This window comes from Hypanus sabinus, unplaced genomic scaffold (genome assembly GCF_030144855.1).
Source record: "Hypanus sabinus isolate sHypSab1 unplaced genomic scaffold, sHypSab1.hap1 scaffold_399, whole genome shotgun sequence".
NCBI lineage: Eukaryota > Metazoa > Chordata > Chondrichthyes > Myliobatiformes > Dasyatidae > Hypanus > Hypanus sabinus.
The window spans coordinates 187,259-212,535 of record NW_026781284.1 but is presented as its reverse complement, the minus strand read 5'-3'; the positions used below and the strand labels follow the sequence as shown (position 1 = coordinate 212,535).

Here is a 25,277-nt window from a genome sequence, read left to right as displayed (position 1 = left end):
TTTAAGTTCTGCAAACACTGTCGGGAATGAGGACTTTAGCCCAGGTGAGCAATTAGCGGACTGGTCTTGTGCCAGAGCGTTGAGGTTCAGGAAAACTTCAGCCACACAGATACGATATGCAGAAACAGACATTCCCAGAAAGACAAACGATTAATCAAACACGTGAATGAAGGTGTGGAGCATTCCAGTGTGGAGTGGTGCGATGACACTGAATTTCCACTGAACAGGTCGACAAAGACAAAACGGATAATTCCGCCGCTGCCCACGTACTGACGCTTTAACCCTATCTATGATCCCAAACACCACCACACAAAACAATTCTCAATTGCAAGCTCCAGTACGGCCAGCAAACCAGCGAACCAAATACCCTCTGACCCTCAGCAACACCCCACGGACTACAAAACCTCCCCGCGCCACGTATCCTCCGACACGTAGACAATTCTAAAGCAATACCCCATCCCGATGTCTCACCCCACCCCCGCCTTGCATTCGCAAACCGCTGCCTACACCTGGCACAACTCATCCTCCTAATAAATCGGGAATGAACAAAGTTAGACACCGAGATCAGGAATGAATAAAGATAGATGCTGGAAAAGGCAGCTGGATTTGATCTGTGCAGTGAGATGGACTGAATCAAGACGGATAATTTCCCCACTGACCATCAGTGATACGCTTCGCGCTATCTCGAGCACAAAATACTTACTGGGGAAAAATGTGTATATTTATACATGCCACAGACAGAGAGGAGATGGTGAACTCTGCTCAGCTGGAGGGATTTTTGAAAAGAGGATAGCGAAGGGGCAATAGGGGCATTCTGAGGGCCGCACATCGCGGGGTATAATTCAGATAACGGGAGTAGAATCATTTCATGTATGTATAAGGATTTGTCAAATGTTAACACACATTCGACTTCATACATTAAAACAAAATGGGAGAAGGGAGGAGGGATAATTATATCTGAGGAAGAATGGACAATAATATGGAGATATCAATGGAAGTGTATCAGTTCACAGAAATGGAGGGAGTTCGGATGGAAAAACTTGATATCTTATTTAATTAAGATATGTTATTACACATTCTCAGAACTCCCATTATGATTGTAACCTCCCTGTTTGCTGGAGAAATTGTGGAAATCAAAATGCAAATCATTATCATATTTTTTGGGACAGCCCTGATATCAAAGACTATTGGAGGGGAATACACAATGCCCTACAAGACATCTTTAATACCCTTAGAGAGTAAGACCATATATTTTGGGTATATACCTCAAGAATGTTTGAAAAGAGATAAATACTTAATGAATATCCTTTAGGTGGCTGGTAAAAAGACACTTACTGGGAAATGGTTAGCACAGGAGAGCCTAACTTTAAATACATGGATGGAAATTACAATGGACATTTCCAAAATGAAGAAGATAACAGCACCTGTTAATTATCAGCTGGAACAATTTGATTCATACTGGGAAAAATGGTTTCACTACATAATGCCTCATAGGACTGATTTTAATCTCACCCATTAATGAACATATTGTAAAAAAAAGATTATTCCATACTTGTATGAAGTTTTGTTTTCATTTTTCTAGTTTTTTCTTTCCACTCTTTTCCATAAGTGTATACCTCAGATAATACAATGTGGAGATTTGTGATATATATGATTATATGATATATATGTACAATGTCTGAAATATATCTTATGGACATGTTTGATGATGAACTTCAATAAAAAAATAAATTACAAAAGAAAAGAAAGAGATTTGGATTAAAAGCATCATCTGCCGTTAGAATACACTTTGGCATGGTCGGTTAGGGTGACTGTGACAATCTAAGGACTTGAAACGGGCGATAATAATTGCCTTCCTCATTTGAAATAACCTGTGAGAATCGGTGGTTTTCACAACTTCTTTACTACACAACCAACACGGGTTCAACTCCGACCGCTGATTGCAAGGAGCATGTACGTTCCTCCCACCGGCTGGTGGGATACTAGAACAGAGAACATAGAATAGTACAGCACATTACAGACCCTTCGGCCCACAGTGTTGTGCCGACCCTCAAACCCTGCCTCCCATATAACCACCCCCCACCTTAAATTCCTCCATATACCTGTCTAGTATTCTCTTAAACTTCACTCGTGTATCTGCCTCCACCACTGACTCAGGCAGTGCACTTCACGCACCAAACACACACTGAGTGAAAAACATGCCTCTAATATCCCCCTTGAACTTCCCTCCCCTTACCTTAAAGCCATGCCCTCTTGTACTGAGCAGTGGTGCCCTGGGGAAGAGGCGCTGGCTGTCCACTCTGTCTCTTCCTCGTAATATCTTCTACACCTCTGTCATGTCTCCGCTCATCCGCCTTCTCTCCAAAGAATAAAGTCCTAGCTCCCTTCATCTCTGATCATAATCCATACACCAAACAAGGCAGCATCCTGTTAAATCTCCTCTGTCCCCTTTCCAGTGCTTCCACATCCTTCCTATAGCGAGGCAATCAGAACTCGAAACAGTACTCCAAGTGTAGCCTAACCAGAGTTTAAGACAGCTGCATCATTACACCGCGTCAACTAAACTCTATCCCTGGACTTATGAAAGCTAACACCCCATAAGCTTTCTTAACTACTCTATCTACCTGTGAGGCAACTTTCAGTGATCTGTGGACATGTACACCCAGATCCCTCTGCTCCTCCAAACTACCAAGTATCCTGCCATTTTTTTTTTACTCTGCCTTGGAGTTTGTTCTTCCAAAGTGTACCACCTCACACTTTCCCGGGTTGAACTCCATCTGCCACTTCTCAGCCCACTTCTGCATCCTATCAATGTCTCTCTGCAATCTTCGACAATCCTCTACACTATCTACAACAACACCAACATTTGTGCCGTCTGCAAATTGCCAGCCCACCCTTCTACCCCCACATCCAGGTCGTTAATAAAAATCACAAAAAGTAGAGATCCCAGAACAGATCCTTGCGGGACACCACTGAATCCACCTGGCCAAACTTCCCTGGATCCCATGGCCTTCTGACTTTCTGAATAAGCCTCACGAGTGGAACCTTGTCAAATTCCTTATTAAAATCCAAATAGATCACATCCACTGCACTATCCTCATCTTTATGCCTGGTCACCTCCTCAAAGAACTCTATCAGGCTTGTTCGACACGATCTGCCCTTCACAAAGCCATGCTGACTGTCCCTGATCAGACCATGATACTCTAAATGCCCATAGATCCTATCTGAGTACGAGATCGCGGTAAACGTAATAAAAGTAGTTAAAAATAAGATCGAATTAAAACAATAACCAAATCTGTGAAACGTACTAAGAGCTCCCACCTGAATAAATCATTTTCATTTTTAGAATCTTTTCATTGGTACATGATCTTCTACAGCTGTAAAATGTTACAAAACATCAACAGATTAATATGTAGACAATCAATAAAGCTGAAGAAAAAGAAAATCTGATCGTAGTACATAAAAATGGAATACATATTTTTCGGAAAAAGATTGAAAAAAAAGAACCCCGTCTAACCATCGTCTCAGTTTTATAAAAATTAATGAAAGCATCAGACAGAAATGCCGCCATTGTAAGGTTATTAAGAATAGGCTGAAATCCAGAGAATTCCTGAGGGTGAGTGAAAACCGGGAATATGTAATTTGGAGATAAGACCGTGAGGTCAGTTTCATCAACAGTGGGCAGATGAAAAGGCGAGTACAGACGTTTACTGATCGGTTGGGAAAGGAGCGCAAAAGCCCGCGACACGCTGCAGAACCAGCAGCATTGAGCCAGTACAGAGCCCAGAGAGCAGGTCGCTGCATTCACCGAACGAGCAAAAGACAAACATTATGATTACAATTCAATCGAAGTGAACTGTGCGGAGCTCCGAAGCAAACTGAATGATTGTGAAAAGAAAACTGAGCAGGGACTTCAAAGGGGCGGGGTCCTGCCGGTGACGCTTATAGTGACGCCACTTTGAAGCTCCAGCCTGGGAATCACCCGACCCCGCCCCCTCCACCGCACCGTCGCCGGTCCCGTCCGAAATTCCGAATTATTTCAGCCCACACTTGGGCAGTCTCCCGAGACAGTGACACCATCCGAACTCAGAGGAATTGCAGTCCAGACATGACGTGGGCACTACAGCGACCCCTAGCGCGTCAGGTGAGGAGGACAGCGATAATACAATAAGACTAACAAACGTGACACAGCTTGCTTGAATACAGACCAAGAGAGAGAACACGCCCAGGATTGAAGGTGAAACTATTGTCAATCAATGTATTAACAAGCTAACACCAGTGGTGGCAGTTCTAGCAGCAATTGGCTAGATGATTGGCAATCTCCTGAGAGACTTTCAGTGCTCAGCCGACTCTGTGGCTGTAAATGAAGAACTGAAAGTGTTTCAAACATCAAAACTGTCATTGTCTGCAGCTGAATTAAGTTTCGCTGCTACAAATAAACTATTTATCCGAGATGTTAACGATAAACACATGATGGAAGTCACACAGGAAAATATAGTCTAAGACCCTGTGTCTATGTATGTTGCAGAAATCTACAGTCTAACACAATATCACTTGCTCTCTCCCTGAACGAACACTAGGGGGCAGCATCAACCCGTCCTTTGACGCCGCGTCACAGATTCTCCCGGGGTTGCGGACCAAACCTATGGCAGTTTCTTCTTCTGCCAGAGATTTGATTCTGCAAAGCTGATGGTCCCTCAATGATTGGAAAGGCAATTCCGATGGCTGGAGTGGGCTGTTGTTCCCGGACGTGAAATACTGACATCAGGAAGCGTGGTTCCCGTTACCTCAGCGCAACGGGCAGAACTAAAGACTCGGTCGGAACTCCAATCAAGAACGGCCAAGCGGAACAAGAACTCATAAGTGACACAAAACTGCCGTCAGAAATTGACAGTCAAAAGCCACTCCAAAAAGAATAATGCGGAGTGGCGTGGGAATGCCTCCGCGGGTGAGGGTGAGGAACGTGTAGCACGGGGAGGGGTAAACGATGGTAGGGTCCTCATTATTAACTGTATGTTAACTGCATATATAAAATGGCTTCTCTGCAGGGTTATAATAAAGTGTTTTTTTTTGTGGGTAACTGCTGAGGTAATGCTCTGTTTAGTTGGAATGCTTGGGTTATATTTCTTGATAATAGAGCAACGAACCGACGGTACCAAAGTTGTTCCATTGCCAACACCCCATAAGCTTTCTTAACTACCCTGTCTACCTGGGAGGTAACTTTCAGGGATCTGTGGACATGTCCCCTGCCGCTTCTCCACACTACCTGGTAGCCCGCCATTTACTTTGTACTCTGCCTTGGAGTTTGTCCTTCCGAACTGCACACCTCACACTTCCCCGGGTTGGACTCGGGTCCCCCTTTGATCAGCTACTGTTGGTGAAGCTGCGTGCGAGGATTCGCAGGACAGCGGGAAGATCGACGACACCTGTTTACTGGCGTTCCCCCTGTCGTGGGTTTCGCCTTGGGTTACAAATATCTCCCTCAACACAACAGAAACAGCTCTGCATTGGAACTGAACCGAACTTTCTAACATCCCACCGTCAGACTGTAACTATTACCAGCTGAGCTTGTCTTTGTTTGGCGAACTTTATCTGTACTCCTATGGCTGCGTAATGCTGCTAACTACTATTTACTGTATTTAGTAGTTACTAATAAAATAGTGACTGTTAACCGCAAAATAAAGTGCGTCCTATTGCTGCTGATAGTTTTACAGGGTTGCGAGCATGTAACAGGTACTCTCCCCAGGGTTGCGTGTACCTAACACCACGCAAACCACCGCCGCCGCGCTTGGCACAGCCTTCCTTTAACTTGCTCCAGCTAACCAATCCCAGAGGCCGGCTGGTCGCTGGTCGGAGCTCTTCTTCGTGAATTGCCCCGAAAATCTGCCTTTGAAAATCTCGATCGCCGCCCCGATTGAAAGGTGTCCCTCTTACGCGCTCCCTGCCGCAGATTGTACAACACGAACCGCTCTCTCCACTCGCCCCCTCTCTCCACTGACTGCGACCTCTCCTCCCGCAAACCCCGCCCCTCGTCCCTAACGCGCCCCCTCCTCCCACGAACCCCGCCCTCTATTTCCTCTCATCCCACTGACACCATCCACACCTCGCAGTGATTCCCCTCCACACGCCACCTCGAACCGCGCCCCCTCCCCTTGTCTCCGTGACCGCCTGCCTCCGATTGGATCTCCGTCAGACTGTAGTTCAGCGGCCCGCGGACTTCCGAAATTATACATTCCCCCTCCGACATCCGCACTAGCTGCCCCGCAGCGTTGCCCCCGCCCCCAGCATCCGAAAGAGGGGATGGTTATAGACGACCAGACGACCAATCGGATCAACGCGTTTTATTAGCGAAAAGCTTGTGCGTCGAACAGCTGACGGTTCAGGTGGCCTCAGCGAGCTGGAGAGGTGGGTCTGCTGGTATTCCGGGAGCGCGGGACGTGTCGGTGAGTTGGCGGGGGGGGGAGGTGGGTGTGTGTCTGGGATCTGTGGACAGGAAGAACCAAACCCCGCATTAAACTGTGGGTAGCTGAAGGGTGTCCCAACTACCCCGTGTGACGAGCTTTGTATGGAGGGAGGGGAATATTCCCGAGGGGTGGGCCGCAAGCACAGCGAGGGGTTGGCATCGGTCAGGAAACTCTCGTTTCTCAGACCAAGGGTTCCAGCGGAGCGCAGTTACTGAAGTTTTCCTGGATCGCCACCAGAACTGGCAGTTTGTTACTGGGTACGAACACCTCCATGTGGACGAAGTTGTTGGGGTTTCCAATATCGACCTGTGGGCAGGGTCACTCGGTTAGTCATGGGAGTCCCGTCCGCTAACCCCCTTCCCACTGCCACCTCCGTGACCCGCGCTCTCGCGAGACTTCCCTCCACATCCCCGCCACTTCATCCCTCGCAGCTCCCCTCTCCGACTCCTTCAAGCCCTCCTCCTCTACACACCTCCCCGACTCCATCACCGCTTCCTCCCCTACACCCCTCCCCGTCTCTATCACCCCTCCCTACCCTACACTACCGCCCCGTTTTAATCGTCCCTCCCTCCTCCACATCCCTCACCGTCTTTGATAATCCTAACCTCCCTTACACCTCTCCCCGTCTCCATCACCCCCTCCCTCCCCTAAACCCCTCTCCGACACCGTCACACGCTCCGTCCCCTGCACTTCTCCCCGTCTCTGACCCACCCCGTCCACTTCATTGTCATCCCGTCTCTCCCCTCTAACCCTCCCGGTCTCCGTCACCTCCAACCTCCCCTGAACCTCTCCTCGTCTCGTCACCCACTCCAGCTCCTACATCTCCTGAAATCTCCGTCATGCACTCGCTCCACTACGTCCGTCCCCATCTCCATCTTACTCTCTCTCCCCAACCCCATCTACGTCACTGGCAGACCTCCTGGTCTCCATTCCCCTCCCACCCATCCCCGTCTCCATTCCCCTGCCACACCCTCCTGGTCTGCATTCCCCTCCCACCCATCCCCGTCTCCATTCCCCTCCCACACCCACCTGGTCTGCATTCCCCTCCCACCCATCCCCGTCTCCATTCCCCTCCCACACCCTCCTGGTCTCCATTCTCCTCCCACCCCTCCCCGTCTCCAATCCCCTCCTACACCCTTCCGATTTCTATTCCCCTCCCACCCCTCCCCGTCTACATTCCCCTCCCACCCCTCCCGTCTACATTCCCCTGCCAGAGCTGCTCCCTTCCCGTCTCTGTTAATCCTAACCGGCCCTACACCTCTCCCCTCCCACCCCCTCCCGGACTCCATTCCTCTCCCAGCTCCTCCGGGTCTCCATTTCCCTCCCAGCCCATCCTGGTCTCCAATCCCCTCCCGTCTTCATTCCCCTCCCACCCTCTCCCGGTCTCCATTCCCCTCCCACCGTCTCCCGGTCTCCTTTCCCCTCCCACACCCTCCCGGTCTCCTCTCCCCTCCCACCGTCTCCCGGTCTCCTTTCCCCTCCCACACCCTCCCGGTCTCCTTTCCCCTCCCACCCTCTCCCGGACTCCATTCCCCTCTCACCCTCTCCCGGTCTCCATTCCCCTCCCACCCTCTCCCGGTCTCCTTTCCCCTCCCACCTCCTCCCGGTCTCCTTTCCCCTCCCACCCGGTCTCTATTCCCCTCCCACCCCCTCCCGGTCTCCATTCCCCTCATACCCTCTACCAGTCTCCATTCCCATCCCACCCTCTCCCGGTCTCCATTCCCCTCACACCCTCTACCAGTCTCCATTCCCCTCCCACCCCCTCCCGGTCTCCATTCCCCTCTCACATTCTCCCGGTCTCCATTCCCCTCCCACCCTCTCCCGGTCTACATTCCCCTCCCACCCCTCCCGTCTACATTCCCCTGCCAGAGCTGCTCCCTTCCCGTCTCTGTTAATCCTAACCGGCCCTACACCTCTCCCCTCCCACCCCCTCCCGGACTCCATTCTTCTCCCAGCTCCTCCGGGTCTCCATTTCCCTCCCAGCCCATCCTGGTCTCCAATCCCCTCCCGTCTTCATTCCCCTCCCACCCTCTCCCGGTCTCCATTCCCCTCCCACCGTCTCCCGGTCTCCTTTCCCCTCCCACACCCTCCCGGTCTCCTTTCCCCTCCCACCCTCTCCCGGTCTCCTATCCCCTCCCACCCTCTCCCGGTCTCCATTCCCCTCCCACCCCTGCTCCCTTCCGGCTTCTGTGTGGAAACTCGACCTTGATCAGCAGAAGTTTCCCCAGCATGATGGTCTGGTCCTGCTCACGGTACGTTTTCGCGACGAATATCTGCTCTAAGGCGTGGATGTGACTCTCCGCGTCGGATTTCACCTGGACATGAACAACACAAACTTCTGTATCTCCCGGGGAGGACAGAGCGGGACGAGGAAGGGTGTCCGGAAGCGAGGGGCGGTACTATTTCTTTTTTACTTCTCCCCACCCACAATTTCTCCGCTTTTTCTCGTTCCGTCTCTCGCCTTTCCCCACCTCGTACCCGTACTCCCCACTCTTCCTCGTCTCTCTCTGATCTATCATTTTATCCTCACTCCATCTCCCTCTTCCCCCTCTCAGCCTCCCCTGCTCTCTCACCCCCTCACCGTCTCTCTCTTCCTCCTCTCTCCACCTCCCCTGCTCTATCACCCCCCTCACCGTCTCTCTCTTCCTCCTCTCTTCGATTTCCCTGCTCTCTCACCCCCCTCACCGTCTCTCTCTTCCTCCTCTCTCCACCTCCCCTGCTCTCTCACACCCCTCACCGTCTCCCTCTTCCCCCTCTCTTCGATTTCCCTGCTCTCTCACCCCCCTCACCGTCTCACTCTTCCCCCTCTCTTCGATTTCCCTGCTCTCTCACCCCCCTCACCGTCTCCCTTTTCCCTCTCTCTTCGATTTCCCTGCTCTCTCACCCCCTCACCGTCTCTCTCTCTTCCTCCTCTCTCCACCTCCCCTGCTCTCTCACCCCCCTCACCGTCTCTCTCTCTTCCTCCTCTCTCCACCTCCCCTGCTCTCTCACACCCCTTACCGTCTCCCTCTTCCCCCTCTCTTCGATTTCCCTGCTGTCTCACCACGCTTCAACGTCTCTCTCTCCTACCGCTCTCTCCCCCACCCCTGCTCTTTCCCCCTCTTTCTGTGTGCCTCTATAATCTTTACCCTGGCCAGGCTTTTCTACATCTCTGTCGCTTCGTCACTGATCTTTCTCCCCTTCTCCTGCCCTGTCCTTCGCCTCACTCTCTGTTCCCTCATTCCACATTCCCTGCTCGTTCTCATACTTTTCCCATCTCGCTTTCGCTCTTCTCCCTCTCCCCGTCTGTATCCATCTACAATCTCTCCAATTCCCCTGCTGGCACTCTCACCTTTAAATCCGTGTCTCTACCTTCTTTCTCTCCCTCTCACTCTCTCTCTCTCGCTCGCGCACTCTACTTCTCGCTCTTTCCTTCTCTCTCCCTCTCCGTGCTCGAAAATTCCTCTGCCCTCCTTCCCCTATCTCGCCTGGCTCCCTGGCTCTCTGCCTCTCACGTTTCTCTGTTTTCCCTGCTCTTTCTCCCCATATCGCTGTCTCTCTCCCGCATGTCCCCACTTCCCCTACTCTTTCTCCACCCTCCCACCTCTCCCCACTTCCCCTGATCTATCCCCTCCCTCTCCCCGTCTCTCTCTCCCTCTCCCTCTCTCTCTACCTCCCCCCTCTCTCTCCCCCACTCTGTTCGATCTCCAATTACCCCGCTATTCCCCCACTCTTGCTATTTCTCCCTCTCTCCATTCCTGGCTCCTCCTCCTTCCACCTCCCTTTCTCCTACCTGCCCCCCGCATTCCGTTTCGTTCTCCAATTTTCCTCCCGCCCTCTAATCCAAACACTCACTCTCCCCCTTCTCCTCCTCCTTCCTTCCCTCTCTCGTCCCCCTTTCCCATCCCCCTTTCTTCCGTCTCCCTCTACCTCCCTCCCCTCCCCTCTCCTCTCCCATATATCGCCCCCTCACAATTTTCCTGCACTATTCCCCTTCATCCAGCCTCCGCCCTGTCACTGTCGCCATTATCCCCCCCCCCCGGTCCTACGCTCAATCCTCTCCTCTCCCTGCTCCAAATGGACTTCCACTGTCTATTCCGTACCTCTACTTCTCTACCCGTCTCTCGCACACATATATATATATCTACTTCCCGCTCTTTCCTTCTCTCTCCCTCTCCGTGCTCGAAAATTCCTCTGCCCTCCTTCCCCTATCTCGCCTGGAGATATAAATATATATATATATATATATATATATATATATATATATATCACTATTTTATTCACTTTCTCACCCCGCCTCTCTCTTCCTTACCCCTGAGGAGGGCAGTTTAAGGGGTGTGGGAGTGGGGAGGACTGTGCTCCTGGTTCTGGAAGAGTTTGGAACAAACCTCATCTGCGACCTTATGGACCTCTGTCGTGGCCGGCTGTTCTTTTGTCCACACTGGTGCCATCTCTCTCTCTCTCTGTTGCACTTGTTCGTTCGCTGACGCTCTCTCTCTCACTCTCTCTCTCGCCACTTGTCACGGCCGCTTTTAAAGATCTGGCCCCTCCCCCACCCCTCCGACATGCCCCTCCCCCCTCTCAGCTATTCCCCCGCCCCGTTTTGCCCTCTCTCGGGCTCTTGCCCTCCGCTTGGGGCATGGAACCTGACCCCGGCCCCTTACGGATGTGACCTACTTACGGGAAAGGTGTACAGAGCATAGGGAACATTCACAGAGATGCTCCTGGGTCTGCGGGGCCTCTGGTTTCAGGAAACATTGAATGGGACAGGATTCTAATGAACGTAGAAGATTGAGAGGGGATTTGATGGAGGTTCACTGGCTTTATCCGCTGTGGTTGGGTGGGACTGCAAACAGTGATCAAAGGTTAAGGGTGAAAGGTGAGAAGTTTATGGGAATTATGAGGGGGAACGCCTTCACTCAGAAGGTCGTGAGAGTGTGGAATGATCTGCGAGCACGACTGGTCCGTGCGAGCTCGATTCCAACGTTTAGGCGATGTTTGCACGGGTACATGGATAGGAGGCTTCCGGGGGTCTATGATGCAGCTGCAGCGGGCTGGTATAATGCAGCTTAAATGGTTTCCGCATGGGCTAGATGGGCCGAAGGGCGTCCCTGTAAGTCGTGTTTCTCTGTGTGCTTTACTCTTCGGAGAGAAGGAGGATGAGAGGAGACATGATAGAAGTGTACAAGATATTAAGAGGAATAGACAGAGTGGACAGCCAGCGCCTCTTCCCCAGGGCACCACTGCTCGGTACAAGAGGACATAGCTTTAAGGTGAGGAGAGGGAAGTTCAAGGGGGATATTAGAGGAAGGTTTTTCACTCAGAGAGTGGTTGGTATGTGGAATGCACTGCCTGAGTCAGATACACTAGTGAAGTTTAAGAGACTACTGGACAGGTATATAGAGGAATTGAAGGTGGGGGGGGGGGGTTATATGGGTGGCAGAGTTTGAGGGTTGGCACAACATTGTGGGCCAAAGGGCCTGTACTGTGCTGTACTATTCAATGTCTATGTTCTATTATAGGACAAGAGGGCATGACTTCAGGGTTGAAGGACTTTCTTTTCAAACTGAGATGTGGAGAACTTCCATTAGTCAGAGGCTGGTAAATCTGTCGGATTTGTTGCCACGAGCGGCTCTGGAGGCCGTCATTGGGGTATTGAAGGCCGAGACAGACATTCTTAATTAGCCAGGGCATCAAATGGTATGGGAAGAAGGCAGGGGAATGTAGATGACTAAAATAATTTGATCAGCACATGATTGAATGGCGGAGCAGACTCAATGGGCCGAATGACCTACTTATTTCCTATATCTTAAGGTCCAATTCTAGTAAGGCCAGATTTGGAGCACTGGGACATTTCTGGTCATTCCACTGTAGTCGAGGCTTTGGAGGGGGTGCAGAGGACGTTTGCAAGGATGCTGCTCTGTAGAGGATGTGAGCTACCATGAGGAGCTGGATAAATGTGTAGTTCACTGGAGCACTAAAGTTGACGAGAGATCTGATAGAATTTTAAAATATTATCAGAGGCTTAAATGGATTGGACAGGGGTTATCAGTTTCCCAAGGTTGAAATGTCTAATACTCGAGGGCAGACGCTGAAGACAGAAGTGGGATGTGAGGGGTAAGTCTCTTTATTCAGAGAGTCGTGTTCGGAGCAAGTGCTGCCTGGTATGGAGGCAAAGGCATGAGAGGTTTTTAAGAGACGGTTGGATTGGCACATGGATGTATGGAAGATTGGGGATATGGACAAAGTGTAGGTAGGAGGGATTAATGCTTGTGTGCTTTGATTTGCTTTGGCACTGCATTGTGGGCCGCATTTCCTGTTCCTGTGCTATGCTGTTCTATGTTCTATGTGGAAGAATTCTCCAGGCTGCCCTAACTGAGCAGTCTCATGACATTTCCCCCGAGATAGGAACGCCACCAGCCCCTTTTAATCCCTCCCACATTCCTGCATCTCAAACAACGGAACCCGGTAATTCTGAGCTGCCAGCCCTGCCGTCCGGCAAACAAGTCTAATGGCCACAGTAGCTCATCCTCGTGTCCTTCAATTATTATTGCACTTAAATATTAGTCATATCACCACCAGTACATCATCATATCATACTTCACCTTTTGATTTCTCTCTCCCTACCCCTTACTCCCCCCTCTCTCCCCCTTTACAACACACCCCTCCCTACTATCTCACTCGCTCTGCTCTCTCCCTTTCTCACCATCCCCGAGTCTCTTTCTCTCACAACCTCCTCCTCTAACTCGCACTGTCTCCACTCTCTGTCCTCCGCACTCTCCCTACCCTCATCCTCTCATTCTCTGCTGTCTTTCTTTCTCTCTTCCTAGCTGTCTCTCTCTCGCCTCCCACCTTCTTTCTCACCCTATCTGCCTCAGAGAGTGAAACACATCTACGGCTTTACCAAGTTCCACAACCACATTCTGGGCTACCCCTCCCTCTGATCACCCCTGAACACCCACATCACTGTGCCCCTTCCACTCACTCTCACCCATACATCAACACTATTTAAACGTTTACTGGTAACTGTGTTTGGGAATGAACCAGCTTCCAGACACGTGATAACGGTCTTTATTTTGTGGAATGTCGTTATTGTATGTATATACTTAAAAACATCATGAAAAAAAAATAAACAGCAGCAGATGATGCGAGCTTGAGGTGAACATTAAATGCTCTAAACTCGCAGCAAATGGGGCAACAACTGTAACTGCTAAAGGTGCTGGTTGACGACCCTCGGTATTTTTTTTACATTGATGTTAAAGATTCTATGGCATTACCTTGCAGCAGAAAGAGTAAAATACAATTTTGATGTGACTTTTTTTTTACACACCCGCATAAGGGTGAATTGCTGATAAGATCTGGTTTCAGCATAAAGGCCGCGCCATGTTCTGAGAAATGTAAGCGAACCAGCATCTGCTTGCACGCAGACATTGAGCTAAGAGTCAAGCAGAACAACAACCCGTATCTTCCAAATCAATGATCGGGCCTCTTCCTCATTCCCTTTTCTAATTCCACTACGTGTTTCAGCCCGAAATATCGATTTATTTTTCAGTTCCATAGATGCTGCCTAAACTGCTGAGTACCTCCAGCATCTTGTGTGTTGTTGTGGTTACGAAAGATCTGCGACAGGGAGACTGTCGGGCATTGGACAAAGCACTGTGAAACGACTTTAAACATATCTACACTGTTGAGAATATTCCTGGGGAATTAATGTGTTGAATATTTCAACTGATGAGATAGGTCAGGTGACGGAGGTATGTGTTTGGGGAGCACTTCGGGTCCAGAGATCACAATGCCATTAGTCTCAATATAATTATGGAGAAGGATAGGACTGGAACCAGGGTTGAGATTTTTGATTGGAGAAAGGTTAACTTTGATGAGATGCACAAGGATTTTGAAGGAGTGAATTGGGACAATTTGTTTTATGCGATGGATGTAATAGAGAAATCGAGGTAATTTAATGGTAAAAATTCGAGAGTACAGAATCTTTATGTTCCTGTTAGGTTGAAAGGAAAGGTTAAAAGTTTGAGAGAGCAATGTTTTTCAAGGGATTTTGGAAACTGGTTTGGAAAAAGGGAGATATCTACAACAAATATAGGCAGCATGGAGTACATGAGGCGCTCGAAGTATATAAAGAATGTAGGAAGAATCTTAAGAAAGAAATTGGAAACGCTAAAAGAAGATACGAGGTTGCTTTGGCAAGTAAGGTGCAAATAAATGCAAAGGATTTCTACAGTTATATAAATAGCAAAAGATAGTGAGGGATAAAATTGGTCCCTTAGAGAGTCAGGGTGGACAGCTATGTGTGGAACCAAAAGAGTTGGGGGAGATTTTGAACAAATTCTTTTCTTCTGTATTCACTAAGGAGAAGGATATTGAATTGTGTAAGGTCAAGGAGACAAGTAGGGAAGTTATGGAAAATATGATGATTAAGGCGTTTTTAAAGAATATAAAAGTGGATAAGTCTCCGGGTCCTCACAGGATATTCCTTAGAACCTTGAGGGAAGTTAGTGCAGAAATAGCAGGGGCTCTGACGTTTCAAATGTCGTCAGAAACGGGGATGGTGAGCAGAGGGTTGGTGGATTGCTCACGTTGTTCCATTGTTTAAAAGGGTTCTAAGAGTAAACCCGTCAATTATAGGGCTGTAAGTTCGACGCCAGAGGTGGGTTAATGAACGCAAAATATTCTTAGAGATGGTATATGTAATTATCTGGGCAGCCACTGTCTGATTAGGAACAGTCAACATGGGTAAGTGCGTGGAAAATCATGTTTGACAAATCGTATTGAATTTTTTGAAGAGGTTACTAGGACAGTTGACGAGTGTAAAGTAGTTGATGTTGTTTATATGGATTTCAGTAAGGCCGTTGACAAGGTTCCACATGGAAGGTTAGTTAGGAAGGTTCAATCGTTAGGTATTAATATTGAAGTAGTAAAATGGCTTCAACAGTGGCAGGCTGGGAGATGCCAGAGAGTAGTGGTGGGTAACTCTTTGTCAGGATGAAGGCCGGTGAATAGTGATGTGCCTCAGGGATCTGTACTGGGTCCAATGTTGTTTGTCATATACATTAATGATCTGGATGATGAGGTGGTAAATTGGATTAGTAAGTATGGACATGATACTAAGGTAGATGGCGCAGGTACAGTAGGTTTTCAAAGCTTTCATAAAGATTTAGGCCAGTTAGATGAGTGGGCTGAAAGATGGCAGATGGAGTTTAAAGCTGATAAGTTTGAGGTACTTCATTTTGGCAGGAATAATCAAAATAGGACATACATGGTAAATGGTAGTGCATTGAAGAATGCAGTAGAACCGAGTGACCTAGGAGTAATGGTGCATAGTTCCTCGAAGGTGAAATCTCATGTGGATAGGGTGGTGAAGAAAGCCTTTGGTATGCAGGTCTTTATAAATCAGAGCATTGAGTATAGATGTTAGGATATAATGTTGAAATTGTACAAGGCATTATTAAGGCCAAATTTGGAGTATTTGTGTACAGTTCAAGTCACCGAATTATAGGAGAGATGTCAGCAAAATAGAGAGAGCACAGAGAAGATTTACCAGAATGTAACCTAGGTTTCAGCACCTAAGTTACAGAACAAGGTTGAACAAGTTATGGCTTTATTCTTTGGAGCGTAGAAGGTTGAGGGGGGGGGGGGGGGCTTGATAGAGGTATTTAAAATGATGAAGGAGGTAGATAGAGTTGACGTGGGAAGGCTTTTTTTCCCTTTCAGAATAGGGCAGATTGAAACAAGAGGACATGAGTTAAGAGTTAGGGGGCAAATGTTTAGGGGTAACACGAGAGGGTACTTCTTTACTCAGAGAGAGGAAGCTGTGTGGAACGAGCCTCCAGTAGAAGTGGTAGAGGCAGGTTCGATATTGTCATTTAAAGTAAAATTGGATAGATAAATGGACAGGAAAGGAATGGAGGGTCATGGGCTGTGTGCAGGTCGGTTGGACTAGGTGAGATTAAGCGTTCAGCACGGACTAAAAAGACCAAGATGGCCTTTCCCGTGTTGTAATTGTTATATGGTTGTATGGTTATATTTATTTTGGATCTTTATTTAATCAACTCGTTATGATTAATTAGTCATAGAGTAATAGAAACCGTAATACACTATTGCAGTGACTCAGCTCTCCACGCAGCATCTATGGAAAAGAGTGCAGTAGACGTTTTGGGCCGAGACCATCAGCAGCCCTTTCACAGAAACAGAACCTGAGCCACTGAAACAGCTTTCTCCCATCGGCCTTCCCCGGGGTAATGGCCCACCATACCTCTATCATCCAAACTTCTCTTCAACGTTGAAATCGAGTTCACATTGAACAACTCGTTCCACACTCTCAGGACGCTCTGAGTAAAGAATATTGCCGTCACATTCCGCATAAACCTTTCACATTGCACCCTTAACCGTTATATGAACTTTACTTGCATTTATCTTATCTATACCCTTCATAATGTTGTATACCTGGTTCAAATCTCATCACAATTATCTGCTTTGAGAAGAATAAAGTCCTAAACTATTCAGTCACTTCTCATAGCTCAGTTTCCCCAGACCCAGCAATATCCTTGCAATTTTTGTCTGTGTTCATTCAACCACATTTCCATCTTTTCTGTGGGTAGGTGACCAGAAATACACACAATCCACCAAACTCGGCCTATCTAATGTCTTATGTAACTGCAGAGTTACAATGCATCTCCTGGACTCAATGCAGTCATTTATGACAGTCAATGTGCAAAAGCTTTATTTACTAGCCCATCAACCTGTGATACTATATTCAATAAACAGTGGAGCTCTGTCGCTCAGACCCGTTGTTCTACCGGACCCCTCAGTGCCCCACTGATAGTGTAATATCTATCCTGTTTTGTCATGCCTGCCTGCATTACATTCCATCTGCCTATTTTTCCAGCTGGTCCAAATTGCACTGTAAGCTCTGACAGATTTCCTCACTGTCAACTATGCCCCAATCTTGTTGTAATCCGCAAATTTATTAATTCAGTTAACCACCTTCTCATACAGATCATTGATATAGATGACAAACAACAACAGACACAGAACCGATCTCCGATGTTCTCCACCAGTCACAAGCCTCCGTAACTTACCTGATGCTGAGCATTATTTCACATATACCTGCGACAACCCCTGCAATTTCCGCAATTGCCTCCTTCTTGGTCCGAGTGAGCGACGTGTTAGCCGCTGAAGATTTTTCTAACCTAATTTCTATCCAGTCAGAAAACACCTCCCCCTCTGTACTCGTACAGGATCATGACCTTACTCTGCTGTGGTTCACTTCAATAGATTCTGTGTCCGTAAACACAAATGCAAAAAAAAAAATCCATTTAAGATCTCTAACATCATTTTTGCCTCCATGCATAAATTACCATTCTGATAATCCAGAAGGTCAATTCTCTCCCTTGCAATCCTTTTGTTCTGAGTTTATTATCAAGTAATACACTCAACAACTTTTATAGTTGTATCGTGGAGAGCATTCTCACAAGCTGCATCGCTGACTGGTATGCAGGGGCTACTGCACAGGACCGAAAGAGGCTGCAGAAAGTTGTAAATCTAGTCAGCTCTATCCTGAGTACTAGCCTACAAAGTACCCAGGATATCTTCAGTGAGCGGTGCTCAGAAAGGCAGTGCCCATTGGAAATGACCTCCAGCACCCAGGGCATGCCCTTTTCTCACTGATACCATCGGGAAGGAGATACAGAAGTCTGAAGGCAGACATTAAGCGATTCAGGAACAGCTTTTTCTCCCCTCTGCCATCCCATTCCTAAATGAACATTGAATTTTTGGACACTGCTCCACTAATCAATGGACACTGAGTCTTTGGACACGACCTCACTTTTTTACAATATTCATGTATTTGCACGTTTTAAAATGTATTCAATATGTTATATTGTAATTGTAAATGTTATTCATTGGAATATTAATATTTTATTTATTGCTTTCCCCCTGCTAGATTATATACTGCATGGAACAGCCGCTGTTAAATTAACAAATTTCACGTCACATGTCGCTGATAATAAACCCGATTCTGATTCTCATTCACTTAAAGCATATGTATTATTTCATGGACTTTACACAACCTTGTCTGCTAGGGAAACGTGTTGCCTTTTTTATAAGTATTCGGGTTTCTTTCTTAAGTGTTATATTGCATTTCCTCGACTCCATATGTACCACATTTGTTCCCACCAATCTATAACTGCAATGCATCTCAATGTTTCTGGCCAGACTCAGCGCCTCTCTCACGCATCCATGGGTCCTTCACTCTGCTCTCTTCTCTAATGCCATCATTCTCTCCTCCCAGCTCGGCCCACTCTCCTCGCCACCCATCACCCTCCACCCTCCTTTTCTCACCACCCGTTGGTAGTCACAGCACTCTCTGCACCACACACCTTCACTCCTGTATCAAACCCGTCTCCCTCACCTCTCTCTCATTGACGCCATTCTCGCTCACCCGCCCTTCCCCGCCACCCAACGCAGTCATCCTTCCTCCTCACTGTAATTGCCCACTCCTCCCGCTTGTCACACATCTTTCTTATTCCTCTCTTCTTGCCTCCCCTATCGCTCAGCCTGTCTTGCTCGCTGCTCCTCTCGGTCACCCATTCCCCCACCCCATGCCCAGACGTGCTCAACGCTCCTCCCTCAACTCCTCCAATCCTCCTCCCGTCTCACTTTCACTCTCAATAACATATGCTGTCAGTCCAACTCTACTCCTATCCCTCACACTCTCACTAATTCTCACATCCCCTTAATCCCTCCCTATTATCCCGTCTCTCCCATTTCTTTCAATCTCCACATCTCTCTACCCCTCCCACTCATCAAAAGTCCCACTCCCTTTCTCTCCCTGTCTCTGTTCATCTCTCTCTCTCTCTCTCTCTCTCTCTCTCTCTCTCTCTCTCTCTCTCTCTCTCTCTCTTTCACATTCTCTCCCTTTTCCTCTCTAACCCTCTCTCTCTGCATTTATTACTACCCTCTACCTCCTCTTACACTCACCATCATCGTCAGCTTCCTTTTGACCCTGTTCACCCCTCACTCTGCTCCTGCCCCTCACCCTCACCATGTCCTCAATAGCACTTTAAAGATTCGTTGCAACTGTAACTGGGGACTCTGCAGGTTCCGGTCCCTGGATAATTAAGAAATGTTGTATTTGGGAATGCAATGGACTGATTTATTTAAAAGATCATTGAAAATTATTCTTAACCCAAATGCAGACGATACAACGCCGAGGTAAGCACAAAGTGCTGGAAACTCGTAGCAAACAGGGCAGCAACTGTTAAGGGTAACGTTGCGGGTTCGAGACCATGGGCAATTTTCTTTAGATCATGTTAAAGGATCTATCACTCTACCTTGCAGCTGAAATGGTTAAATACGATATTGAAGTGACATTTTTCACACCCGCATGAGGGTGAATTGTCAAACTGGTCCGATTTCATTACAGCAGAAAGGCCGCTCCCTGTTGTAAGGAATGTGTGCGGACAGGCAGCTGCTGACACACAGACGCTGAGCTCAGAGTCAAAAAGAACAACAACCCGCATCTTCCAAATCAATGATCTGGCCTCTTCCTCATTCCTTTCCAATTCCACTGAGGGGCCTCAGTCCGAAAGATCGATTAATGATTCAGTTCCATAGATGCTGCCGGAACTGCTGACTTCCTCCAGCATCTTGTGTGTTACCGTGGTTATGAAAGATCTGCGAGAGGGAGCTTGTCGGGCATAGAGCAAGGCAGTGTTAAACGAATCCAAAACACATCCGTTGTTGGACCATAACTTAATCAGCCCGTTGTCGGAGGTCAAAGAGTCACAGAGTCATAGAAAAGTGCAGCACAGAAACAGGCCCTTCGGCCGAGGAATTTAAACTGCCTAATCACATCGGCCTGCGCTGGGTCTATAGTCCACCATACTCCTCCCATCCAAACGATGGCTTAAACAGTGAGACCGTGTGCGCATGCGCTACTTTTGCTGGCCGCCCATTCCACGGCCCTCTGAGCGAAGAAGTCTCGGCTCATGTTCCGCTTAAACTTTTCATCTTTCACCCTTCACCCATGACCTCTGGTTGCAGTCCCACTCAACCTCAGTGGAAAAAAAAGATTGCTTGCACTTATCTTACGTACATGCCTCATAATTCTGTATACCTCGATCAAATCTCCTCTCAATCTCCCAACCTATTAAATCAGTCCTTCTAACTCAGGTCCGCCAGAACCGGCAACGTCCTTGAAATATGTTTCGATACTCCTACAAGTGTACTCACATCTTCACTGATTAATCCTTCACGCTGTACTCCAAAGTCTTATACAATTTCAACATAACATCCCATCTCATGTACTCAATAAATAGACTTATGAAGGCGAATGTTCGGAAATAATTTCCTTACGACCCCTTCTAACTGTCACGTTACTTTCAACGAATTATGTAACTGTAACCCCAGATCCCTTCCTTCTTCCACACTCCTCAGGACCCTAACTTTTAATGCTTAAGTCCTACCCTGGTTGTTCCTACCGAAGTGCAGCATCTCACATTAGTCTGCGTTAAATAATGTTTGACTTTTTTTAGCCCGTTCTTTCAGCTGGTCCAATTTCCGTGGCAAGTCATGCTAATCTTCCTTGATGTCCAATACGCCACCAATCTTGGCGGTGTCTGCAAATTTGCAGATCCAGTTAATTACATTATCATGTAGATTGTTGGTTTCGATGACAAAGAATAACCGAGCCAGCACTGATCTCTGAAGCATTCGCTGGTCACAGGGCTCCAGTCAGAGAGGTAACCATCTACTGCTACTTCCTGGTTTCTCCCACCAGGACAATGTCTTACCCAGCTTATTGAATGCCGAGTGAATGGACCTTCTTGACTCTCCTCCCATGCGAGACCTTGGCAATTCCCTTCTAAAGTCCATGAAGACATAAAGTCCCTGACTGCCTTGTCTTCATCAGCTTTCGTGAAAACACCCTCAGAAATACCCAGAGGTTTGCTGAGACAAGACCAACCTCGTACGACGCCATACTGACCATCCATACTCAGTCAATACCTATCAAATAATTCATATATCCTATCTTTAAGAATAGCTCCCGATACCTGTCCCACTACTGATATCAGACTCACTGCCGATAACATTCTAACAGCGTTTTTAGACCCTTTCTGAAACACAGGATCCTCTCTAATCCACAAAGGATCCAGGACCTCAGTACTTATACATACTCTGTATCCATCTCATTGGCCAGCTCATTTCTGATACCATCAAAATTGTTCTTTCCAAATTTTAATCTCAACCCATGTAGACACCCTTTTCCATATCTCCTTTGATTCTGGTGGCATTATGATCACGAGATGTAAAGAGTATCTCCACACACCCCTCTCTCTTTGCCGCCCACCTCACTCATTCCTCTCTCCTATGTTGTCCCGGTCACTCACCCTTCTTGCTCACTGAACTTCTCTCTCACCCCTCCTCATTCACACCCCTTCCTCTCTGTCACCCAACCCTCCACGCAGCCCTCTCCATCATCGTCTCTCCCATTCTGTGAACCCTTATCCTCCCCTCTCTCCCTTCTACTCCATTTTCACCTTACTTTCTCCCATCCTATTCCCCTCCTTACTCCTGACTCAACCTCTCTCCACCTCTCCAGCCGCACTCGCTACCCTTCACATTTACCCACTCCTGATGCCTCACACCCTTTCTCTCAAACTCTCCCTCTCTCTCCGCCTCTCTCTGTCCCTTCCCTTTCTCTCAAACTCTCCCTCTCGCTCCGCCCTCTCTCTGTCCCTACCCTTTCTCTCAAACTCTCCCCCTCTCTCCGCCCTCTCTGTGTCCCTTCCCTTTCTCTCAAACTCTCCCCCTCTCTCCGCCCTCTTTCTGTCCCTTCCTTTCCCTCCCCTTTCCCTCCAGCTGTTTCACTGCCTCCTCTTTCTCAGACTCCCCCTCTCTCTCGCCCTCTCTATGTCCCCTATCTCTTTAAAACTCTCTCACTCCGCCGGCTCCCCGACGCAACTTCATCTTGCCCCTCTTCAACTTCCACACATTCATTTTGCCCCTCCTCCGCCTGCTCACCCGTTCCAACCGCACTCTCCTACCTTCCATCAGCCTCTCCCTCCCCTTCACCCTCGCAGTTACAGCAAGTATTTAAAAATTACTGGCAACGGTAACCGGGAACATAGCCAAGTTAATGTTGCGGTTCGCAATGCCACGGACTGATTATCTGAAGGAATCCTGGAAATACTTGATGAATAATTGCAGATGATGCGAGTCCGTGGGGAACATAAAATGCTAGAAACTCGCAGCAAACACTCGCCGCACTGTACCGGGTATTGTTACGGTTTGAGACTCCAGGAAAATTACTTACAGGCACATTAATGGTTCTATCGGTCCTTTATGCCGCAGGAATGTTTTGAACACATTATACAAGTGAGCGATTTCACTCCTGAATGGCAGTGAATTGTCGGACCGGTTGGAGAGGCCGTTTCCGGTTCCCAGGAATGTGCGGGTCCAGCAGACGCCTTCCACACAGACCCTGAGCTCCGAGTTTCACAGAACAACTACCCGCATCTTTTAAATCAATCCACGACCTGCCATCTTCACCTACATTTCACGTCCCTCTGAAGGGTCTTGTCCCGCAGGCTGGACTAATTTCGCCGTTCCATCGATGCTGCCGGTCCTGCTGAGTTCCTCCAGCAGTGTGTGTGTTACCATGGTTACGAAAGGTCAGGCGTGGGGCAGAGAGAAGGGGCAGCTTGAAAAAATCTTCAGGATATATCCTTGTTGTTAGACTATTCTTTGATCTTTGTTTAATCAGCGCGTTGTCTCTGTTATGAGTCAGAGATCAAGGAGACACAGGATCGTACAACACAAAACCAGGACTTTCGGCTCAGACATTTAAAATACCGAATCCCATCGAGCTGTACCGGGGCCAAAGCGCTCCATACCCCTTCCATCCAAACTATCTCTTCATGGTTGAAATCGAACCCACTTGTAACATGTGTAGCTGACAGCTGGTTCCACACTCTCACGACCCGCTTAGTGAAGATGTTCCCCTTAACCTTTTCATCTTCAACCATTAACCCGTGACCTCTGCCTGGAGCTCCACCCCACCTCAGTGGAAAACGACTGCTTGCATGTTTGCGATCGGCAGTCTCCATTTTGACTACCTCTGTCACATATTCTTCGTTCAAAGGAACCCAGTTCGAATCTATTCAGTCCTTCCTTATCAGTTTCAAATACTTGTTTCTTTATATTTAAATAACATATACATATTTAAAATACCTGCAGATGATGCGGGTCTGAGGTAAAACTAAAACGCTGGAAACGCGCTGCGCACAGGGCAGCAGCTGTCACCGGTAACGGTGCGGGTTCGAAACCCCAGGTAGTTTTCTTTGAATCACGGTAAAGATCCTATCGCTCGTCCCTGAAGCAGAAATGGTTAAGTACAACATTACAGTGATTTTGTTCACAGCCGAATGAGAGTGAATCGTCGAACAGGCTGGATTTGGTTTCTGCAGAAAGGCCGCTCCCTGTTCTGAAGAATGTACAGGTCCAGACGGCTACTAACTCACATTCCTGAACTCCGCTTCTCACAGAAAAACAACCCGCACGTCCCAATCATTCATCTGGCCTCTTCTCAGATCGGTGGGAGGGAGCGATTAGAGCAGTGGGCGGGGCAGTTTGGAACGACCTCGAAACATATCCAAGAATATCCGCGAATTTTCTCGGTGAATTTAGGTGTGAATAATTCAAATCGTGGTATTTATTTCTGATCTTTGAGTAACCAACCTGTGGTCTGTTATGAATCAGCGACCAAGTCTCGGTTTGAAAAGTACAGCACAGAAACAGGCCCTTCGGCCGAACTACTTAAACTGCTTACTCCCATCGACCTGCACCGGGACCGTACCGACCACACCCCCTGCCTTCTACCCTGTCTCCTAAACGTTCAGCTCCAGCTCGCATGTACCACTTGTGCTGGCAGCTCGTCCCGCACTTTCACCACCCTCTGACTGAAGAGGTTTCACATAGTTCCCCTGAACCTCTGCACCTTACACCTGAACCAGACGCGACTGGTTGCAGTCCGACCCAATATTATCGGACCAGACCCACCTTTTATGCATATTTACTTCGAGTCTGAAGCCATTCGGATCACAAACTTTGTCGTGTTCCCCTCCGCAAAAGTCTCTCTCTCTCTCTCTCTCTCTCTCTCTCTCTCTCTCTCTCTCTCTCTCTCTCTCTCTCTCTCTCTCTCTCTCTCTCTCTCTCTCTCTCTCTCTCTCTCTCTCTCTCTCTCTCTCTCTCTCTCTCTCTCTCTCTCTCTCTCTCTCTCTCTCTCTCTCTCTCTCTCTCTCTCTCTCTCTCTCTCTCTCGCACCCCCTCACGTGTGGGACTTCCACTTATTAACTAAACTGTCCAGAACACATCTGACAAACTCTACTCATCGAATTTCCAGTCAAACTCTGGAAAGTTAAAATCACCTCATATCACCTTTTTTTTCTTGCAACAGTTTGCAATCTCTGCTAATTTATTCCTCGAAAACCTTCGGACAGTTGTGTGGTCTGCATTGTAGCCCCATTAACGTGGGCGGAGCTTTCCCATTACTCCGCCCAGTTCCACCCGGAATGCCTCACTAGGCGAGTTCTCCGTGATCTGGCAGTCTGGTTCCCATTCCCCTGGTTATTAAAATTCCAACCCCACCCCTACCTTGCATGTAGCACCAACAGACCTTCCCGCTGGGACATTAGTCCGTCTCTTTTGCACCGGTCCCACCGTCACTGGAACCTACTCCAATATATAACAAACGACTTCTCTGTATAATCCTCTATTTTACTTTCATGCAGGTGTCGCCGAAACTCCCGTAATCTTTCA

At 48.1% G+C, this 25,277-nt stretch overlaps 1 protein-coding gene across 2 annotated transcripts in view; it reads right to left on the bottom strand.

Moving 5' to 3' along the window:
- Window positions 1-6,295: 6,295 nt before the first annotated feature.
- Window positions 6,296-25,277, bottom strand: part of LOC132388750 (cystatin-B-like) — a 129,901-nt gene continuing 110,919 nt past the window's right edge. Inside the window, exons 1-3 of one of the 2 annotated variants that reach the window (XM_059961144.1) lie at window positions 10,832-10,949; window positions 8,669-8,779; window positions 6,303-6,770 (exon numbers count right to left, since the gene is read on the bottom strand). In XM_059961144.1, the coding sequence (XP_059817127.1) occupies window positions 6,645-6,770; window positions 8,669-8,779; window positions 10,832-10,894 (300 nt within the window). In that variant the 5' untranslated portion in view covers window positions 10,895-10,949 and the 3' untranslated portion in view covers window positions 6,303-6,644. Of the gene's footprint in view, window positions 6,771-8,668; window positions 8,780-10,831; window positions 10,950-25,277 lie in introns of those variants that run through there. The other variant, XM_059961143.1, reaches the window with a different exon arrangement.